The following is a 23,091-nucleotide window of genomic DNA, read 5'->3' on the forward strand; positions in this document are numbered from 1 at the left end:
ACAACTGCCAACTTTAATGTTGGGCGTTGGTTGGGGCCGTGTGCAGACACCTTTAATCATGATGCATACATTCTGAAACTGATGATGTGTGGGATGCTATTTTGCTGCCGGACGGTCTGTGTGTGTGTGTGTGTGTGTGTGTGTGTGTGTGTGTGTGTGTGTGCGCGCGCGCGTGCGTTTCTCACCTGTCCAACAGCACCAGGTCGTCCCTGAGCAGGGCGCACTTGGCCTTCGGCCACATGACACACACCAGGCTGCCCGCGTCCAAGTCCTCGTCCTGGTGGAGCGCGTGGGCCAGCTGGTTCACCGTCTGAGGGACGGGGACATGAGACATGAGGACAAGGACAGACAGAGGACAGGGACAGCCAGCTCCAGTCAAGTGACGCAACGATGTACTTGGCACACTTTCACGATCGGACTGCGACATTCCGGTCAGCGCCATGAGCAACGCTCTGCCCTTTAAAATAATCAATTCCCATTTGAAGTTCCGAAAGGGCGTTTATCCAGGACGCAATAACTTATTTTGGACTTTGATCCTGTTTGACCTTCGAATTGATTATTTTTCACGGGGTGTACTTGTAACACAAACGTGGCAGAGTGGGAGAGAGAGGGACTACCTAGATTTTGGGGAAGGAGGGGCTTTTGGGGAAGCAGACAACATTTAATAATGAGGGATCTATATTCAATAATCTAGAGGGATCCATCTTTACGAAGCACTATTACGCAATAACAGATTGCCGGAGAAGAAATAGATAACCAGCCATCAGTTCATTCCTCCTGAAATCACATAAACGACTAGTGATACAAATTATTATTCCTCCTGAAATCACATAAAACACTAGTGATACAAATTATTGATGGAGACGTCGCATTAAAAATGAGCTCATCCATGCCAGCAGGCGAACAACATGCATAGATTAGAGGTCTGGGTTTCTCATTAGCAGGCAGCGGAAGTGACCTTGGCCTAGCCTACTCTCTGTGGTGAAGCCCCATGGGGACAGGCCTGGGAAACGAGCTAGCAGCCTGGGCCGGGCCGACAGAGTGTGAGAGAGGAACGCAGACTCTGATAAGAGCGGCGGGGTTGAGCTGTTGCTATGTTTGGCCAGGGCTCGGTCACGTCTGAGAGGAGGTGGCATGTAGGGGGGGTCTGTGGGTCAGACGTGTGAGGTGATAACTTGGGTCACATGGGAAAATATGAGATAGGGCTCGTATCTGGGGCACGGCCGTGACAGTGTAGAAACAGGACACTTTTAACCTCCTGTTGAGGCTGTGCAGAGGGCAAGACAACTTCTACATGTGGGGTATGCTGTATACTATATATAACTGTGGGATATGCTGTATATATACTATATATAACTGTGGGATATGCTGTATATATACTATATATAACTGTGGGATATGCTGCATATATACTATATATATATATATATATATATATATAACTTTGGGATATGCTGTATATATACTATATATAACTGTGGGATATGCTGTATATATACTATATATAACTGTGGGATATGCTGTATATATACTATATATAACTGTGGGATATGCTGTATATATACTATATATATATATTTATATAACTGTGGGATATGCTGTATATATACTATATATAACTGTGGGATATGCTGTATATATACTATATATAACTGTGGGATATGCTGTATATATACTATATATAACTGTGGGATATGCTGTATATATACTATATATAACTGTGGGATATGCTGTATATATACTATATATAACTGACCACAACAAATTGAATGAGTGAAGAGCTAGAAGTAGGCCAATGCTTGTGAACAAAGAAAACCTCTTTCCACCAAAAACACACACAAGAAAACCTGTTATTTACATTTGAGTCGAGTCACATTGAAAAGTGTTGCACAGATTCAACTAGCAGAGCTAGTTCATAGCTAACCCTAATCAGGCTGAAGGCCCTTGGGTACTGAGGCACTGGGAGCATGACTAGTGATCTTGACCAGCTTGTAGGAGACCCATGGAACAACACAACTCCACAGGAAGAGTGAGAGAAAAGGATTTCAGGGGGAACAAGAAGAAGCAATGTAGTAGAAGGAGAAAATACAGACAGAAAGCAGTAGAGCAGAGAAGTGTAGTAACACTAGCGACCGTAGTATTAGTAATAATAATACTAATCCTCTCGGTCCCGTTAGACCCTAATAATAGTAACACCAGCGATATTCATGGTGCGCCTGCTATAATAAGAACAGAGGCGACAACTAATAATCTTCACAAAACAAGTCTGGTGTGGCTATTGGACACGACCGTGGCAAAACATCACGATCAAAACCAGCCTTCCTCCCTATCAACTACCAGTGAGTCATGGCTGTGACATGGGACAATACGTTGGGCAACACGGTGGCTCAGTGGTTAGCACTGTTGCCTCACAGCAAGAAGGTCCTGGGTTCGAATCCCGGTCGTTCCAGGTCCTTTCTGTGTGGAGTTTGCATGTTCTCCCCGTGCCTGCGTGGGTTCCCTCCGGCTTCCCCCACCATCATAAAGACATGCAACGTATGAATGTGAATGAATGTTGGTGGTGGTCGGAGGGGCCGTAGGCGCTGATTGGCAGCCACGCTTCTGTCAGTCTGCCCCAGGGCAGCTGTGGCTACAGAATAGCTCTGGGTATCATGAAGGGCGCTATATAAATCCAACTTCATTGATAGTTCACCAGGTTACCCACTGTTCACTCAACGCACACTGTGAAACTATTTGTGACAAGATTTTTGGCATTTCGTGCTACGATCAAGAATGTGTGGAATGAGATAAGACAGCCCTCTGGCTGTGTATTAATCCTACGTATTGCTGTCATACTCAGATGCTCCTCCTTATGTAACAATAATTACAATGTCTAATATAAGTTCGAATTGGGAACTAAAAGCGACCCTGCGGTCCCCAAAGTGAAGAACGTGGTATAAATTGGTGTATGATTGAGGGATAGTCTTTCAGAATCGAGAATGCTGAGCTTGCAGTAAGTTTACAACAGATCCTTATTGAAGAGATTGGAATGAGTTCTTTTCCACTTGTGGACTGCACTTATGTAGCGCTTTTATCCAAAGCGCTCTACAATGGCCTCTCATTCACCCATTCACACACACATTCACACAACGATGGCGGCAGCCGCCATGCAAGGTGCTAACCTGCTCATTGGGAGCGATTTGGGGTTAGGTGTCTTGCTCAAGGACACTTCGATATGTGGACAGGAGGCGGGATTCGAACCGCCGACCCTATGGTCATTGGACGACCCGCTCTACCAACTGAGCCACAGACGCCCCACTTTTGGGGAAATTCTCAAAGGGGAGGTACTCACTTTGATGCTCTTCTTCTCCTCGGAGCCCTCGGTGAGCAGGAAGGACTCTCCTCCGTCCGTCCCTTCCACCCGGAGGAAGCAGTTGGTGGTGTGGCCGATTCCCGAGGGCAGCACCTTGTCACACAGCATGGCGTTGATCACGGTGCTTTTCCCGTTACTTGTTCTGGAAAGCATAAACACAATCTTTTTCACGTACGCTTTTTAACTACTCCGCAAACTTTTTTTTTTTTTAACTACTCCTAGCACCAATAAGTGAGCTGAACAGACTAATACTGTGGGACAGTGCTGTTGAAACCCACAGTGAGATGACCTGGATTGTGTGGTTTATGTTCACCTTCAGTGGCACTCACTCAGGGCCCTAATCATAGTAATAATAATACTACTTCCAATAATATTATTATTATTAATATTATTAATAATAAATAATAATAAATGTTATTTGTAACTCACTTTTCATTTAAAAATCTCAGAGTGCTACAAGTTTAAAAGCATAGCATAACAAAACACAACTGAACAAAAAGAACACAATTTTAACAGTCAAAGGCCTTTTTAAAAAAGGTAGGTTTTTAGGCCTGCATAGGTCAATGCCAAACAGTTGTGGGGCCCATGGTTTTCCTAGATCAGTACGTCTGACCAGAGGACCCTGTCCCCCTTGTCATTACATCATGAGAGACGCACCTTCCAAAGAAGACCACTTTCATATGCCTGCGCGCCAGAACCTCCCCGATCCCCGACACCTTGGCCAGGTAACCGCGCACCTCCTGCACATGCTCGTCTGTGGTGACCGGGTCCAGCGCTTCATTCTTATAAGTGTCTGAGACAAAAAGGACAGATGAGGTCAGATATATACCAACACTCTGCACACAGTGAATAAGCCAACAAACGTGCCAGACACTAGACTTGAAGAGTTCCAATCAACCCCATGATCTGAATCTGTTTCAATCAACCCCATGACCTGAATCTGTTCCAATCAACCCCATGACCTGAATCTGTTTCAATCAACCCCATGATCTGAATCTGTTCCAATCAACCCCATGACCTGAATCGGTTCCAATCAACCCCATGATCTGAATCTGTTCCAATCAACCCCATGATCTGAATCTGTTCCAATCAACCCCATGATCTGAATCGGTTCCAATCAACCCCATGATCTGAATCTGTTTCAATCCACCCCATGACCTCAATCTGATCAGGTAAATAATTCACTAGAGGAATGTGCATGAAACGTGTCCAGACCATAGCCACTGACGTTGAGGTTCTCACTCTGAAGACAGTGTAGTTATGTGAGAATGCAATACATTCTAAATGGCCTACAAAAGGAAATGTCTAAAGGGAACATCAGTAAAAGCATGTCTACTACCAAATATGGCTGCCACAATTCCATTCCCACAATTATATTGTTCTCCATAAAACATTGGGCTCTTGTTACAATGGGTAAAAGAAACTACCATGTAACCAGGCAAAAATAATCAATGTACAAAGAAACAAGGGTTTCTAAATTCGGGTTTAACAGTCCAAACCCCCTGAGAATACCTTCTAGAAAGGAGGAGCTCTCTTTGATGTAGGCGCCCAGCTGCTCAAAGATGCCGTTGATTTTCTTCTTGGCCGTGACAAAGTGCTTGAGAGGGGACGCGTTCACTTCTGCCATGAGTCTCTTCTCCTTCTTGCCGATAGCGTTGGTGTTGGGTCGCGCGAAAACTAGAGACATTGCACTGGAATGAGAGATTGAGAAGACAGAGATCAAATGTGAATTAAGTGAGGAAAAATAGTTTTTCTTGTCATAGAATCTGGTAGGACACAGGAGTATGGAAAATGGAGGTCGTTTTTCCCCCCTGAAATGTTGTCTTCACAGTGACAAGTGACAAACCTGTACTGTACTCTTTTTTTTTACAAATTAAAATGTAGTGTTACGATAAGAATTCTTCACATTAATTCCTAGTTGCCAGTCAAATTAAATCTGAAGAGGAAATGGAACACACCTAGGCCTGTCTCAACAACAGTTTGTGGAAAACCAGAATAACAGCTTCACATTGGCTTACCTTTCCATGTAAATAAAAAAAATACAACTAACTTGGTAGATGGCCTACTAGCCTAAATGAGATTTTTTTTTTTAATTGGAGTTGTGTGGTTTAGAATGTCCCTCTTGCTTGAACACCTGCTGATTAGGTTAGCCTAAAATGCTGCTCTTTCCAAAATGGTGGAGATTTGGGCTTAACAATAGGCTACATATTCAGAACCTATAGTCTCCAACAGAATTGAAAGAGAGGATGTTTCCAGAGAAGCCATTCCAGATCCCTTTCAACCAGGGGACTGCTGGTGTGCTGTGAGTCCATCAGGCAGCTGAACAACTCATGGATGAGGAAAAGGGAGCCATTTTTATAGGAAAGACTGAACTTACTAACATGGAATGGTAACCAAGCTCGAACTAAAACCCCTAGGCCTGTACATTGTGATGGAAACCAAACCATTTACACTTCAAAATACATTCCTGGTAGTAATTAAAAACCCTGCAACAATCAGACTGACAATAGAAGTGGAGTTGTTGCATGAACATGGGTCCAACCCCAAAAACCCAACGTTTTTGGGTCCAACCCAAAAACGTTGCCCAGCAACGTATTTGAAGGCAGTTCAAACTCAAATCGTCTCTGCCAGCCCTGTACAGAAAGAGGACCAGGACTAGTCGATACCTTACTTATAACCCTGTAAGGTCACCATTTATAAAACATCCCTGACAGAACCCAAATCTAAAGGCCCCTGCAGTAGAACATGCAGCAGAACCTCTTTCCCCAGCCAGACGGTCAGTGAGCGCTTGGCTCCAGGTCACTAGTGTCAGGTGTCATCCAGGATAAAGCCTTAGCCAACACATCAGGTTCACACTCCAATGTTAATTCGGTAGCCTACATAATAGCCTAATCTGAGACCAATGTTTTTCGATCAATTCTCCTTCGTCGTCGTCGTATGGGTAGGTTGGTTTCATCTTCTCCCCCCAGGCTCGGGGCCGAGGGGCTATCCTCTTACCACCCCGAGCCTGGGTGAGGGGGTCACCCGGGCTATATCTCCTTGACTGCCAAAGTAATAATGAGAAGGGGGGAAAAAAATAAAGCCACACTTTCAATATGAGAAGCCATCAAGATCCACAGACACAGAGAGAGAGAAGCTGAGAGAGAGAGAGAGAGAGAGAGAGAGAGAGAGAGAGAGAGCAGCTGGGGGAGAGAGTCACCTTCAGTGCTCAGAGAGGAAAGGTTGGTTGATTCCCTTTTGGCAACTTGCAGTCGTCTGTGTGAGCTGTCAAGTGGGGCTACTCCAGTTACTCAAGACAAACCTTATGCCACAATCATGTTTGTCCTTTAGCTAAAATAAGGTCCATTTTGCATATCATTCTCACTCGTAGCCTGGGAGCACAATTCTCAGGGGTAGTAAGTAAATGTTTGGTATTTCCATATCCTCTTAAGTATACAGTATACAGTCCAAAGTAAATGTTTGGTATTTCCATATCCTCTTAAGTATTTAGTCCAAATCCAAGCATATTCACGTATGTTGCCGTGAGCTGAGTCCATTTCAAGAGATAAAATATGTAATGTTGCAAAGAAAATACATCCCATCCTCAGCAAATACTTCTTGAAAAATGCACACAAAGTCACAGCTGAGCTACCTTGCTTGGACTTGAAGAGTACCCACTCCTGATGTGTGTGTACAGTAACTGCACAGAGGCACACATGACACACACGTCGTCCTAGTACTTCACCACTTATAGAGATAACGTTACCACGCCAGTGTACTATAACTAGCAACCTCCACATCATGCTCGCATTTCAATACATGTCAGCCTTCAGTTTCATGGGTGACTCCCGTGGCTACCCACTGAGCAAAGACACGTCTAAAAGACGTCTTTTAGATGTCTTTTTCAGACGTCCAAAGACATCCAATTAGGAGCCAGAATGAATGTTTTTTTTAGTCGTTCAGATATTGAACCCGTTCTGCACGTCCACAGACGTCTTAGAGGGGTCCAAGCCAGACGTGTGGATATTGAGGGGTCCAGCAGACGAACACACGGGGTTCAGGACCAGGACGTTATTAAGACGTGATCTGAACGTCTCCCTGACGTTGCGTGTTTGCTGGGTAGCTCCCACTGAATTTCCCATCACTTACCTTGTCAATTGTAAGAGCAGTCAGGTAGAATTTGGTTTGATTTTAGTAGGTAGGAAGCATCAAGCTGGGATATCTAGCATGCTCAGAAGTACACTTGACCCTGACCGCTCACCTACACTACCACAGACGGACTGCAGTGGGTAAGGCTCTAGCACGCAACTGAGCTAGCATGCTTGCTAGTGGGCTAGTGCCTAGTGTGACTGGCTAGCTAGCTTCTGCTAGTTCATATAACTATTGGCTAGATTAGCAAAGTCGGTTATTGAAATTATTTGATGTTGAAAAGGCTAGACTGACGTTAGATAGCTGAATCAAAATGGGCTGTCATGGTGATGCTGTCAATAGTGCAGCAGTCGAAGAGAATATAAGTCGTCCTGGTTAGCTAAGCATCATCGCTAGCTAGCATTAGCTAGTCCGTCTAGGTGTCTTTGCTGTTTGAGTTAAGTAATGTTTACACTTACCGATGAGGGGCGGACTGATTTATAACCAGTCTTCCTGCATCTTTATCTTCTGGATGTGGGGATTAGTTGACGTTAGCTAATACAAATAGCACCAAATAACTAGCTAGCTAACAAGCAGCAGCTAGCTAAAGATGCTCTGTTGGTGTTTTAGCTGATAGCACAGCCAGACAGACACCGTTACAAATCAACGTTTTAGTGTGTAAGAGAAAGGTTTATAAGTTTTCATACAACTTGATAGCTAGCTAGTTAACTAGGCTGCTAAACCAAAAGACAGCGGCTCTACTTCCTCCCTTCCGACCTCTTCCTCGTGGTTCACGACACTAAAACGCTCCAAAAACACGCTCTACTGCCCCCACCTGGACGGGCTGCAAAAGTGAAAACATCCAAGACCTAAATAGGCTCTGTGCACCAGCTCCACTACTTCCTGAAAGTCACTTGGCTTCTTTATTTCCTGTCCTATATGATTGGATTAAGTGATTAATCAGGTATGCGGCAGACCCAGCGCACACCTGATTAATCACTTAATCCAATCATATAGGACAGGAAATAAAGATGCCAAGTGACTTTCAGGAAGTAGTGGAACTGGTGCACAGAGCCTATTGTCCATTTTTCTCACGTTTTTTGTTCATCAACTATCGATCAACAACTGCATTAAGCATTTAACAATACAGTAACTGTAACCTTTGCTTTCTATCCAACACCTCTATTGGCCATTATTAATGTGTGTTTGGCCCAAAGCTCTTATATGGTCCAAATAGGTTCACTTGGATATTTCACCCTTTTCTTGGGTTAGGTTGAAGTTCCGAATGGAAAACAGACATTATGGGCATTCATCAACTGTTCTCTTGAAATCTTTGGTGCCGATACTTGACATTGGAATCAACTTGCACAACCTATGCACCTCCAGGAATATTATACCCCTTTAAACACTTGTTATTTTTGTAGCATGATTGTACAGTTCATTAGGCTATATTTGCATTTCTTTATATTGTATTGTATATTATAGGTGTACTGGCATTGAATGTGGCTGGTGTAACAGTTCAATTTCCCCTCTGGGATTAATAAAGTAGGCTACCTACCTATCTATGTACATATACCTACCCACCTAATACAAATGGTGTCAAATAACTGTTTCCACAGATGTTTCACAGTGTTTTATTGTCAAACGGGCAAAATATAAAAGTTTTTACCACTATCCCTATTGTAACAGCATTATTTCTTGTACATTTGAAAGTATCCACGGATTAAAAACACCATTGTCATAGAAGGTTTTCAACATAGAAATTAGGGGACTGAGAATGCGCTTAATATTATGACCAGATATTGCATATTAAAAAAGACATGTCAGATCTTTGGCATAAGTTCACATAAAACACATTCAATAAATAGGACAGATGGTCGGAGCTATACTGTACGTTGCATAGAGTATTCCTGTAAGCCTACCTCATAGGTATGACTTACTGTAAGGAGTGTTTGCAATTGAAATATGGTAATACTGAAAAAAGACATCCAATGAAATGAATTCTGCCGGAAAACATTGTCCAATTGCAGCGCATTAGACAGTTTATATTGTTTTCAAATGTAGATAAGGAGTGTCTTGCACACCTGGATAAAGTCTCAGAGACAGGTGTGTAGGTGGAGAACGTATAATGAGTGAAACCAGCACGCGCACACCGTCTTCACTTGCTTCATGGAATCCGTTTTAATGTACACAACATTTCGCTCAGTGACCTTCAGGTATATAAAAGGTCACTGACCGAAACGTTATGTACATTAAAATGGATTCCATTGAGCAAGTGAAGACGGCGTGCTGTTTCATTCGTTATTGTTTTAAAATAAAAAATAAAAACAATTCAAAGAAAATTTTAACAATTCAAACTAGTCACTCATCCACACATTAAACAACAGTATTGGCTTCTGGAGTTTTCCTGAATGAACCTCAAGCTTAGCACCATAAATAAAATCTAACTGTTGAGCTAAAAGGGGCACGGCAAGATTTTTAAACATTTAGCTACTGGGAGTGTAAAAGGATGCCGATGTTTCAAACTATAATCTAGGCACTTCAGACAATCAGCGCTAGCTCCGGTGGAGCTGCCTTGTTAGTGGACATTTAAAACCTCCTCAAAAAGACACTGGACATCTGCATCCTTCTACTACACTCCCAGTAAGTACAAAAACAAGCTAAATGTTCAAAATCTCAGAGCTTCTTTAAAGCTCACTGACAACCCCATACAATGGAGTGAAGTTGACCCTTGGAATGGGATCTAGGTCCACATTACCCTCCCCAAATGATAACATTAACCACTGATGGAGAATATTGATAAACCGACCCAAGAATGGTGTCGAGAGTCAACTTCACCCAACTCTACAGTGCGTGTGAATAGACACACTCAAGGGTCTATGAATGACACTGCGATGTATCTGACCCCCGCGGTGGTGGGGAGGCCCTCGTGGTAGTGGGTGAGGCGGCCGGGATGCATGAGGGACCAGCCTTTGCGAGGCGCCGTGACGGAGCAGTTGTAGCGAATGAATCTGCATCCACCGCCCTTTCAGGGGACGAGCAAAACACACAGTTAGAGGAGGGTCAGCAAAACACAGGCCACACAGTTAGAGGAGGGTCAGCAAGTTTGCGCATAATGTACTGTAAGTAGCATTGAGATATCAACATGTCTGGACAGATTATTTAAACTGCTTTTCAGGAGATGCCTGTCTGAAAACACAGCTTAGATAAATACGGTGGAAGCCACTATTAACACCTATAGGAATATTAATATCATACTGTACAGGTGCATCTCAGAAAATTTGAATGTTGTGAAAAGGTCCATTATTTTCCATAATTTAAATCAAACTGTGAAACTTTCATGTATTCTAGATCCATTACACAAAGTGAAATATTTCAAGCTTTTTTTGTTTTAATCTTTATGATTGTACAGTATGTTCATTTATACACTCAATACTTGGTGGGGGCTCCTTTTGCACAAATGACTGCATCAACGTAGAGCTTGGCATGGAGGCAATCAGCCTTGAAATATTTCACTACATGTGTAATGAATCTGTAATATATGAAAGTTTCACTTTTTGAATTAAATTACGGAAAATAACTTTCCACAATATTAAAACTTTCTGAGATGCACCTGTATTAGATATCACAACAATGCATAACATTTTCTTTGTAACAGGTTCTAATATACAAGACAAGCACCCACCGAGGGACATAGAAAGTATGGAACATGCAGGCTAATGACATGGATGCAATTTTTAAACAAGTCTTAATGGTTTTGTTTCTCGAACATGCAAAGAAGAAAGCATAAGGAGCACTGAAGTCCTTTGAATACAGACAGGCTGGGAGGAAAACATTCACTCTCATATGAAATGTATCAGAACTACAGCGATGGAAGTGTATGATATGATACATGCTTAGGACCTATTTGAAGACAGTTTTCTTAGTATATAGAAATGATGACATCTGAATTTGATCTCTAAATCACTCCTTCAAAGATGAAAATCACAATGGATCTATAAAATATTTGGATTCAAAACCCTTCCCTACCTTAAAGAACTTCTCACTCCACTAAATACTCCACTAAATTATTATTATTATTATTATTATTATTATATACACTCAACTTAATTTGCCTGTCTACTGATCCATTACATTGTCCGAAAAGTGAAATATCCACCTACAGTAGACTGCTGAATCAAGCACACTTCACATCTCGGCATTACCCAAGCACACTCACCTGGTAATCAAGGTCCACTTGATTGAGTGCAACATTTATAGTGAATGTCGAGGCGTCATGATGCGGCTTTAAAGAAGGCTGCTCATCTGGCTTATATCTAACAACAAAGGCCAAGTCAAAATGAGCCTGCAAAGAGAGAGAGACAGACAACACCGGGGTGATGCAGAGTCATGCAAGCATTCACGAAGGAGCCAAAGCATTCTGCCAAGGATCTGCACACACGTGCGCGTCTCTGGACCTACTGGCATGAAGAGAAGGAAGATGGAGGCTCCCACATCCAACACTCATTCCCACAGAGGAGAGGGAAACGACAGGAAGGAAGAAACAAGTGCATGAAGACCCTCTTTGGCTGTTTTTATGGGTGTTTCTCTGTTACCTGCCCCCTTTTTGTTTACCTTATCCTACTGGGCACGGCCCTCATTTACCTGGTAGTCAGTCTCTTTGCTGTTGAGAGCTACGTTAATAGTGAAAGTGGAAGCGTCGTGGTGAGGGGTGAGCGAGGGCTGCTCGTCAGGTTTGTACCTCACTACGAAGTTGAGGTAAGAGATGCACTGACGAGAAAAGACATTAAAACATTATATCCATGGAGAGTATGGGGGAGACACCCATTATGGAATAAAAAGATTAACTATTAATTAAATTGTTTTCGTCGGCCATTTCATTTTTTTAGATGAGTAGTTTTAAGCAAAGGGCAAGGTGGATACTTTACAACAACAGAAAGAACAGAGATCCAAACAATGTCCACACATACTGGTAACAATCTGTAGTGTATGTACTGTATCTTCCCTGAAAGAAAAGTCCTATACTCCTATAATACATATATACTTATTTGAGATGTGCTATTACAACTGTAACACATGTGAGCTTATGTACACTTACATTAAAGGTGCATTCTGTAAAAAAAAATCTTAATCAAAAGTTAACTATTTGTATCACTGCACTTTACAAGCCCTGTCATGCACTGTCCTGTCCTGTCCTGTCCTGTCCTGTCCTGTCCTGTCCTGTCCTGTCCTTGCACTTGTCCATTGTTGTTTTGTTGTAAGCACCACAGTGTTGGAAAAAAATCCTATGTATGTAAAAGTACAATTAAGCAATAAACTAATTCTGATTCTGATTAATCAATGTAGAGTCCAGTATTCAGTAAACATCATACAGTGTAGTTCTATTCATCTCAATCCCATGTCTTGCTTTGAAAATATACAACTGCATGCAAACAATTTAAAACAGACTTTACCTTGGTGTAATATCCAGGAAAAATTTTCTCTGTGATTGGCGCGATGTAATCCAACAGCAGCTTCTGCCACTCTTTCTCATAGCCAACTTGATTCATGTGAATGTCAATGGTGGGGACATTTTCATAACCACCCTGGATTCTTTGGTCCTAAGAGAAATGATTGTGTAATAATGGCATTCTTAGTTTATTGGGGTGGGACATGATTATCTGTAAGGCTGTGTGTCCACCAACGAGCTGTATGTAGCTGAACAGCGCCAAGCTTACAGCTGCGTAGAGCACACTAGAGCCGGAGTTTAGAGCTGGCTAGGCTACCGATGTTTTACAGCTACGTTAGCAACGAGTGTTGTGTTTTTATTAACTAGCCAAGTTAAGATAGCTAGCTTATGTTAGCTAGTGCTAACGTTCGCTGTCTCTGCGGTTTTGCCAAAAACCGACCGCTGTCGTCATCAGAACAGCCGTTTACAGCCTGCACTCTAGCTCAAAAAGTTAAACTTTTTTCAACTGCCAAAAAAGCCTAGAGCTCACGGCGCTATAGCGCATGTAAACAATGAGAAAACAGCGCCAGCTCTAAAATACAGCTTGCCGGTGGACACGCACCCTAACTATATATTTGGTATTTATCATTAATGTGACACCGGGGGACTGCAGATGAATATTAGCTTAGGTCTACTAGCTAACTCTGGTACATTTACATTGATGTGGAAACTGATATGTTGATTAATGTGCATTGTCCCTTTTTTTTAAATAAAATAAACAAACAAACAAACAAACATACCGTATTCCCTCCTCCTGACCACTGTCCAAAGTTCTCCATCTCTTCAACAATGTGGTCACAACCAGTTTCAGAGAAGAGAGGGAACCAGTACACATCTGGGCACGGCTGGGGGGAAAAGGGCAGTGATGGTGAACAATTGGGTACCTTCCATTTCCAGGGTAAAAACAAAATAATTTCAAGAAAAGAATGTCAAGCTCTGTCCACAAGAATGTTTCCAGCTTGTGGTTTGTGAGCTATGTTCTACTGCAGGTAGGGTTGAAAATGTCAAGGAATTCCATTAATTGATAACTGTTAACCTTAACAGACAATAGTCGATTAATTGATAAAAACGTCCCACGCTGGACTGCGCTTTGCTCGCTTCATTTTTGTGTCTTTTTACGCTGTCGTTGAAATTTCCCAGCATCCCGATTAGCCTTCACTACATGTCGTGGCGCCGTCATGTGCAGTCAGAGCCCAAATCATGATTACATTTCACGTAACTCCCGTTCATAACGTCTGTTCCATTAACAAACAGTTAATCGAGTAACCAAATCTTACTCGAGTAAATTCTTATCGGCATTTAATCGACAGTCGATTAATAACATCCCTAACTGCAGGACAGCTACAGTATGCATGTACATGTGTGAGAATCCAATACTCACAGTTTCCACCAGTTTGTCTCGCATGATTTGTGAGTAGTTCTCATGAATGTATCTCTCCTCCCAGTCCTGCGGAGAAATATACAGCAGAAGAAGAAATGCTTCTACGTCAACAACGTAATCTGACAAATAAACACACAGTGAAGAATGAAACTGCTACAGTTACGCCTCCAGATTGATTTGTTATTTAAATCATATTATTTTAAAAACTCTAATGTAATTAACTTAATACTGACCACTGGGTTTTCAAAGATCTGCCAGAGGTCGTTATGGAGGTGGTTTGTCTTGAAGTTCTCTGCTGAAAGGATTCGTCCGAATGTGTGCATATTTGTAACATACATGAAGACTCCCTGAAAAATAGAATAAAAGAGATTAGAACTATATAAAAATGACTGTCAATCACTTATAAAGCTTAGTTATACCTTAGTTAAAAACATCTATACCAAGTATAGTATCATAAACCTATCAAGTACCTGTATAATGCAAAAATAATTTAGCATTACACAGTTGAGCACCCATTATAATAATCAGTCAGTCAAGCCACTATCCGTTCTACCCTCCGTTCAATCAGTCAATCAATCAATACTAGGCTGACAACTCCCACCTTGTCCCGCGCGTTGTGACAGAAAGCCATGTCAGGGTCCAAGGTGTCTGAGCTGAAGAGGTCTTTATTGGACAGCTCTGCGCGAAGACGGTCAGCCTTCACCAGGAACACGTGGGACACGTAGGGGACATTCCAAACACCCCTGACAAGAACACTTTAGTTAGATATATGACCATGCATTATGAGATGACTATATTATGAGAAGGTCCTCATCACTTACAGAACTGGGTATTGGTAGCTCAAAGAGAACACTTACACCCTGCGTCCTTGAACGACGTCCACATAGTCCTCAGACCTGGCGTAGTAGCCGTCCGCACTGAGGGCCCCCCAGAAGTTGCTCCACAGTCGGCCGACCCGAGTTATCATGGGGGCAATGATCGGCCTGGGGTAAGAGAGGGGTTAATGTTTCAGAACTGATGTGTTTTTCTGTGACGAAAATGACTAAGTAGCTCTTGCATGTCTTCGCCGTACATTACTGGAATAATTGCAGGGCACATTGCACTGTACTTACTGATTTTGCTCAATGAGAATTTTGAGGGTGTCCTTGTTCTTCAGAACCACTTCAATGTCTATGTTAAAGAAATATTCACAGTCTTTATCCTGACGGCAATAGTCACTGTGGAGGAATATAAAAAAATCATAAATTGTTGAAGAACGCTTTTATGTCAAAGAATGACCATCATGAGTAAACTGTCCTACTGATCAGAAGTCAGTTTATATTTCCTCTATTAAAGTAAAGTACAGTATGGGAGGATGTTCTGAGCCAGTGTGTGTCCGGGGGGAAACTCACAAGCCAAGATTACGAGAGCTCACAATGTCCATCTTCTCCTCGGGCCCGATGACTTTCACATCCTGGTAACGAGCAGCATGGCCCTCCAGGAAAGAGCTCACCTGTTTCACATGATGTGGCTCCTGGAAGACGACATCATACAGAGCATTCTGTAGTCACTCCATCCATGCGGAGAGCCTTATGGGAGACTATTTGAGGCAGTGGGCCTTGTGCCATGCCACAAAATGGGATAGTACTAGTTGTATAGCAGTGATGGTGCATGAGCATTTCAGATATTTTGGTTTAAACTCGCTTTTTTAATTCTCACCACAAAATGCAGCTCACCATAGAACCTCAAGCATGAAAGAGTGAGTTCACGCCTTAGTCAGATATTACTGACCTAAATATATGCATCAAAATGCTGAAAAGAGATCCGTTTGTGAAATATGCAAAACAGATGTATGTCTATACACGCCTATGAGCATTAAACTAATGCGAGGGGTTGGCGGGTTCAAGTGTGTAAATGATCAATTGCCGAGAGCTGTCAAATTCCATATTATTGTTTGCGACTAACGCAGGGGCAAGTGGCCACATGTGGGGATCGGATTTGGAGGAATAACTGCTCAGAGATTAAGGAGTATTTTCTCTCCAAAAACTGTGATCTCTCAAACAAGATGAACATTTATATAATACAGCGGATTCATTCGAACTGCCGACTTGTCTAATGTGTAATAACAGCAAAAGAGAAGGAGAGAGAGAAGAGAAACGTCTAATATTCGTGACTAGATGGATCTCTACATGGGAGACTGACTCTTCCCGTCACCTGGACACTCCGGAGGAAAAGAATACTTGCTTTATTTTGGACTGAACCACACAACTGAACAGGTCCAGAAGACAAGACGTCCTTCAACTCCCCCTCACCTGGTTGTGGATGAAGATCTTGAGCCTGTCCTTGGGGTACGTGAGGTCCAGCAGACGCTCAAAGAACACCGTGACAAAGGGAGTGGCCTGCTGGATGAAGACCCCGATGGCGACCAGGGGATACTCACTCTCCTGCCAAACACAAATACAAGTCAAACTCTATCATAAGTGCTCATATTATTGTTTAATTACTGTTTCATAGTAACTTTCAAAGTGTTTAATTGCTCCTTGTAACACTGTAATTACACATCAGATGGGTGTGGTGAGACTCCTGCTTGAAGATGGGATTGTTGGTGTACAGTATGTGTATTGTGTACTGTAGCAGTGAGTCATTGTCAACACTGTTGTGTACAGCCTTTATAGCTTCCCATAATCCTTCATTTGCACTTGGAATCGGTGTGTCTTTACTTTAATAATGCATAATAGTGCGTTGTACTTTTTGTTTCGAGCCACTCAGAGCTGAATGCATTTGTCAGTTAAGGGGTTTTAACAGTCAGTGCAAGTGAAAACAAAGACTCATTATCGCAGGAGGAATGAAGAGTATTTCCACTGAATACGCATTTTTGTGATTCGTTAAGAGGACGTATAGGAAAGAGCAGTGTTCTACTCCTTATGCTGTGTTCACACCGGGCGCTAATTTTTCCTGCGGCGCGGCGAGTTTACATAGAAAGTCAATACAATTCGTGCGAACTTGGCGGCACGAATCAGGCGAACCCGACGGCGCGGCGGCCAGGATTCGCCGCGCGGCGGTATTCGCAAAAGTATTTTTTTTTTTAACTTTCTGTGGCGGATTCGCGCAGCAACCCATTGGATCCCGCGGCGAGATTGGGGCGAACTGGGCAGCGCAAAGGCTCGGGGCTGAGGGGCTGTCCTTCTACCACCCCGAGCCTGAATGAGGGGTTGAGGGGTCACCCGGGCTATATATCCGGGCACACCTCCAGGAGCCATGTCACCAGCTGTGTTCGGAATCACTCCCTATTCACTATATAGTGCACTATATAGGGCGTCAGCCATTTTGTTTGTAGTGTCCGAATTCTCCACAGAATTTTCGTTCCCTATATAGTCCACTATTTATTACCCACAATTCACCTTGATTTGCAGGGAACAGTGCATGCACCCTACATTTTCTCCGTTCCCTAGGTAGTTCACTACATGGTGAACCCTATATAGGGAATAGGGAGTGAGGGAACGAGGGAGCGATTCCAAACACAGCTACCGTTTCGTCATCCAAAACCGTCAGACCAACACGTGAGTATTAAGCATGAACACACAGCTGACCTTGAGTCCAGACAGCGGACGCCGGTCCTCGTCACAGACTTTGCATCCCGTCTCAAATGTCCACACTTGGGGGATGTAGTTGCCCAGGTAATTTATCTGGAGCTGGAAAGCAAAGAGGTTGTCTTATGATTTCTTGCTCAAAGAAGTCTAACATTTGTATCAAATGCATGTGAATGTATTCACTTTCAGATCATCAGATCGTATTTTAGTTTGCTATTCTTGCACTTTGCCTTCAGCACTAGATTATGCTCTTAGTCACTTGTTTTAGAAAGGAGATGCACTTGTGAGTTCTGGCAGAGTAGTAGCACATTGGCTTTTACTACGTTAAATGCAGTTATTGTTAGTCGCTTTGGATAAAAGCGCCAGCTAAATGACTGTAATGTAATGTAATGTAATCATCAAATATTGAAATGGGAGGAGAAAAAGACGGACACCTTGGTGGGCCCGTTCCCATGAACGATGACAGGTAGTGTATCGTAGAGCATGTTTCTGGCTCGCACTCTCGCATCCTCAAACTTCAACACCACTTCATCTACATACACACACACACACACACACACAAAGATCAAATTAAGTTGGATCATAAACAGTGTCTAAAGTCAAAATAAAGCACCATTCATTTCAACATTTTAGGTAGAATCTTCCACGTACAACAGATGGCACAAAATAGGATATGCTCTGACCTCATCATTAGCGGTTTACAAGATATGGCTCACTTTGATTCTGGAGTGATATATTACACCTAGTTACATAGTTACACAGTATAGTTACATAGTTACCAACAGGAAACCTGCTCTCTCTCTGTGTGTGTGTGTGTGTGTGTGTGTGTGTGTGTGTGTATGTGTGTGTGTTTGTGTGTGTGTGTGTGTGGAGTCGGTGGAATGTTAGCTCTTAGTCAAACATGCCTTCTAGACACAGCTGTCCCGGCACTGGGCTCTCTCAGCATCTGGGAAAGTGTGGAAAATGTGCCCTCCTCCTCCTCCTCCTCCTCCTCCTCCTCCCTCTCTCTCTCTCTCTCCCTCGCTGGCCTACGTGTGCTAAGGCACATCCCCGTCTCGTAGTTTACTCATAAATTCCTAACCCTGGCGGCGCGGCTAGCAGCAGCCCGAGGAAATAAGACCGGTGGAAGACCTGAGACAGAGGAAGTTCAGGGCGATAGAGAGGTCTCTCTTGGCGTCTCTCCAAAGCTAGTGGGCCAAGGATATAAGTGGCTAAGTGGCTGCAGGGCTGGGTAAAACCTGGCAATCATCTTCATCCTTCATTTCATCAACAAAGGCTGAATCACCAAATCACTATAAGCAGGAAGTGAACGCGGGAGGAAGTCTCATTTACCTTGATCTTTATTCTCATGCACCTTACAGAGCAGAGAGGCAGTAAAATTAAACAGAAGCTTTGATTTTCACCACTAAGGAGGGCAGTTGGGATAATGCTGATGTCAGCTGGTTTCTCAGTAATACGCAACAGATTTAGGTGTTGTTAAGCAACAAGTTCTCCAGAGACTATAGTTCAGTCATTTTTTTGAGGTACATGTCATGGTTGTTCTCCGTTTAATGCAAAGGGCTGAAGGTACAGTTAGAGTATAATATGTGTAGAATCTTACCAAGGGATCCATGAAGATTCTGAAACAATCTGCATTTGCTGTCCAGTGTTATATTTATGGATTTCTGGGGAGGGAAAAGAAATATAGAATAATAACAACATTACACTACATGTGCAATAAATGCTGAGCATGCACCACTTGTACAGTGAAGAATACAATCTAGTAGTCATATGATCATATGTTCCTACTCTTTTCTCTGGGTTGATATAAATCTTGGTGAAGAAAAGTTGATCACTCTCATTGTCTTCTCCTGACCAATCAGCAACCAGCTCTTTGAGGTTGGGCACATAGCCAATGAAACCTGGGGACACAAAAATAACAGTCAGAAAAGGAACTATGGTCGAATGACCAATTCATAAGATTTTCTCATTCATGTTTGGACCGCTGGTACCTTTGGTTTCCTGACCAGAGCTCAACTGACATATTAACTTAGTCACACTGAAATGCACAATTTCTAAATAACTCTGAGGATGTATCCTGCCAACTCCCTGCCCGGTTTCTATGACTTAAGCCATGTGCTGTATTTGTCTAAAGGCCTGTCATACCCCTGCTATAAAAAGACTGAAGCCACTTCTTCAACATTAACAACGTGCAGCAAGTAATTTAGTAAATCGAAGCTGCATTCGTTAGTTTACGCCTCAGCAAGTTCCAGTAAACTTACAGCGCACAGAATGACAAAAATACTAAATTGTCAGTTCAGTCACGGTTTCAGTGTTTAATCTCAATGTCTATCTACTGTATACTCTACATACAGTACAGTATAAATGTTTGAACTTCTGGTTTCAAAGTTTGAAAAGCGACAATGGTTTGTTTGGAATTCTGGCAGTGAAAATGCTGTTCGTTTGAAACTCCAACAGTTAAGACTTTTCTTGGATATAAACCATGACGTTACTGGCCTGAGCTTTGTAATCAAAGGGAGTTGTTTACAGGACGTACCTCCTGAACCCAGGAAGCGGTTTCCCTCTCTAATGTGCGGGTGCTTGTCTTCCAAATGTCTGTCAGGCCAGATATGCGTCTCTGAAGAGAAGACCACCTTGTGTCTCGCCTGCTGGAACTTTTTCAGCACCTCTTTGGGACCAGAGGCGAATATCACATCATAGCTGCTCAGATCAAAGAGAGAAAATAGAAAACTTTACAACGCCATGTTGCCCAAGGGCATGAAATCAAAGAGCAAGTTAATGACTGGTGAAGGTTTTCTCTCCCTTGACACTGGTGTTCTGTGTGGACATATTTCTGATCCATTACACTGGCATTTGTTTATTCGAATTCCAAGGATAGTGAAATTGGCGATAACACTTTATTTGAAGGGGTGTGCATAAGACTGACATGACGCCGTCATAACATTGTCATAACCATGACATGACAGATTAAGTAATGTTATGATATGGAAATATGTTAGTGCAAACGTGCACCAAAACAGCCTTGATCATCATGCACTCACACGAATGCAACCACATTAAATTTGAACTTCACAATTCTCAAAAATACCGGTAGCATATCCAACCATTTTGGTCGCAGTCTGGAGCCCTGTTGTGGGCATGATTCGCACATGTGTGCGTTTTGCCTCATGCATTCATGCAATAGTAGTGTCATGTCAATTTTATGCACACCCCTTAGTGTCGTGACAGTGTCATGTCAGTCTTATGCACACCACAAATAAAGTATTAACAAATTGGCAACTCCACATCCAAACTCCCTATATTATATTATATTATATGATATTATATTATATTATATTATACTATTGTCAGTACTAAGTCCGGGAGTCTAACACCTGAAAACTCCAAATGTACAATGGTGCAAATAATGCCAGTGAATGATGGTATATTGGTAACACTGTTAACAGATGATTACCTGTCAATGAAGAGAACAATTGTATCGTCCTTCATTTCTTGCAGAGCTGTTTTCAAGAGCCGTACTTTCTGCCCCCCTCCTGGCGCGGACATGTAGTCCCCACCGCTCCATTTCTCCCCCCTGCCAAGCACCTTCAAATCCAGACAGAACAAATGCAAATCCACATCTCCCACAATGCACTGGACCAATTTTAGATCTGAAATTAATCATTCATCAAGAGACAAAAGGTCTGTTTTCTCAATCTGACCACCTGACCTTTTACCACAGTAAGAGAGAGAGAGCATGATTGGTAGTACACGCTCTGAAAAAAGAGACATCTTCCCACGTAGGGTAACCCTCTGTAAAGAGCTCCAGGTCCCTTTAAGGTTAAACAAAACCATTTGGGGTTCCAAACTGCACCTTTTATAGGGTTCTAAATGGAACATTCTAGAGCCCAAAAGGATTCTGTCTGGAATCTTTTTTTCTGAGGGTTCGCCAAGAGGAACAAATATTTCTAGCACTCTTCTTTCTAAGAGTATATCTGACTGGAATTTCAAATGTAGTAACTTGGATCAAATATTTCAATTCCTACTCCATCGTGTCCATGCTCACCTTGATAGTGTAATTAAAGTGCCGAGCAGATCTCATGAAACGCCTGAAGCCATCGGTCTCCTGTGTCGCAACAGTCACAACAAGAAGTTTGCCTGGAAGACAACATTTGCAGTGTGATTCAGAGATATGAGAGTTGAAAGATAACCATTATTCCAGTGTTCCTATGGCATCTTATCAGAATAGTAAGAAACTACCTGCATAATTCGATTGTAGTTTGAAATGGTCCAATCAGTGCATTGCATCAACGTTCTCATTCCATCATTATCAATCACATCCATTATTCTACAGCAAACTGGGTCTACATAGTTAGGTTTACATAGAGGATCTGTATGCATGTTAAAACACGTGTGGACATACCTGCCCACAGATTTGCCGCTACATGACATCAGATTATATTACATAGGCTAATCGTGTTGCATAGTATATACATTTTTTGTTTTTGTTTCTCTATTCTAAAGTCTTCATAATATGTTCCAATAAAATATAATTCCCATAATAATAGCCCTATTCGTTGCTAAAAGGAGCGTTTATACTTTGTTTTAAGCCATGAGAGGAAATTACAACCCCGTGTGAAAAAAGGCACAGCTCTGTCAATCAAGGTGTCTATCTGCACTGTTAATGAGTTTCACTGTTAATGTAAATCGCATTTTAGTGTCAGAATTGTATCTTGTATTGTTCCAATAGCCTGCAAAAAGAGCAACAGCTGCAAATGCGACTGTATGGGCTCGCCTAGCCTACTGTCCCGTCCACGTCAGCTGAAAGGGAGTCTCTGGAACACCCGGTGAACAGCCCAAACACAGCTTTTGATGTACACAAAGCAGGGCTATGATTTGAGTCTGCGAAGTAACTTGTAAAAGACCATTAATGTGACGATGTGACAAAGGTTTGCAAAAAAAAACGTGTACCTCCCCGGGGAAAGGCGTGAAACAGCCTGCTACTAGTCAACATGCCAGATTTTACCTTCGGATATATCTTGCTGTCCCGTAGAGAGAGTCAGTGGTAAAAATGCAAGCAGTGAAATCCAAGCGAGGAGTGAAAGAACAAAAGCTCTCATTTTCGGTCTCAATCTTCACGGCGGTTTGATGATGACTGTCAACCGGTTGGTCTAACGGATTCCGTCCCAGACAGTGATAAGTTAAGGCAGTGTCT

General features: G+C 42.5%; 2 protein-coding genes across 3 annotated transcripts in view; both read right to left on the bottom strand.

Moving 5' to 3' along the window:
* mfn2 (mitofusin 2) overlaps positions 1-8,125 on the bottom strand; it is a 20,327-nt gene extending 12,202 nt beyond the window's left edge. Inside the window, exons 1-5 of the mRNA XM_084461754.1 lie at positions 7,939-8,125; positions 4,865-5,043; positions 4,010-4,145; positions 3,332-3,494; positions 186-310 (exon numbers count right to left, since the gene is read on the bottom strand). Coding sequence (XP_084317880.1) covers positions 186-310; positions 3,332-3,494; positions 4,010-4,145; positions 4,865-5,039 — 599 coding nt within the window. The 5' untranslated portion in view covers positions 5,040-5,043; positions 7,939-8,125. The remainder of the gene's footprint in view (positions 1-185; positions 311-3,331; positions 3,495-4,009; positions 4,146-4,864; positions 5,044-7,938) is intronic.
* Positions 8,126-9,115: 990 nt separating this feature from the next.
* plod1a (procollagen-lysine, 2-oxoglutarate 5-dioxygenase 1a) lies at positions 9,116-23,008 on the bottom strand. Of its 2 annotated transcripts, XM_084462044.1 has the most exons (19): positions 22,903-23,008; positions 21,943-22,034; positions 21,352-21,482; positions 20,434-20,597; positions 19,686-19,798; positions 19,498-19,561; positions 18,332-18,429; positions 17,898-17,999; positions 16,620-16,751; positions 15,720-15,841; positions 15,441-15,545; positions 15,186-15,311; positions 14,930-15,071; positions 14,562-14,675; positions 14,329-14,394; positions 13,688-13,792; positions 12,913-13,059; positions 11,679-11,804; positions 9,116-10,484 (listed from the first exon to the last, which is right to left on the bottom strand). In XM_084462044.1, exons 1-19 carry the CDS (start codon positions 22,994-22,996, stop codon positions 10,329-10,331), a joined length of 2,199 nt encoding a protein of 732 aa, XP_084318170.1. In that variant the 5' UTR covers positions 22,997-23,008; the 3' UTR covers positions 9,116-10,328. The 2 variants fall into 2 exon arrangements, with proteins under 2 accessions (XP_084318170.1, XP_084318171.1); XM_084462045.1 differs by having other exon boundaries at positions 10,373-12,229.
* Between the last annotated feature and the right edge of the window lie 83 nt (positions 23,009-23,091).

The sequence above is a fragment of the Borostomias antarcticus genome, assembly GCF_949987555.1.
Source record: "Borostomias antarcticus genome assembly, chromosome: 3".
Classification (NCBI taxonomy): domain Eukaryota; kingdom Metazoa; phylum Chordata; class Actinopteri; order Stomiiformes; family Stomiidae; genus Borostomias; species Borostomias antarcticus.

What these genes read in the sequence shown, in the direction of transcription:
- plod1a (XM_084462044.1), bottom strand. Translation starts at nt 22,996, where the DNA reads ATGAGAGCTTTTGTTCTTTCACTCCTCGCTTGGATTTCACTGCTTGCA. An exon ending in ATATCAACCCAGAGAAAAGA is followed by an intron (nt 19,562 to 19,685) that starts GTAGGAACATAT and finishes TTCCCTCCCCAG; the next exon opens with AAATCCATAAATATAACACT. An exon ending in ATGGGAACGGGCCCACCAAG is followed by an intron (nt 18,000 to 18,331) that starts GTGTCCGTCTTT and finishes TTTGCTTTCCAG; the next exon opens with CTCCAGATAAATTACCTGGG.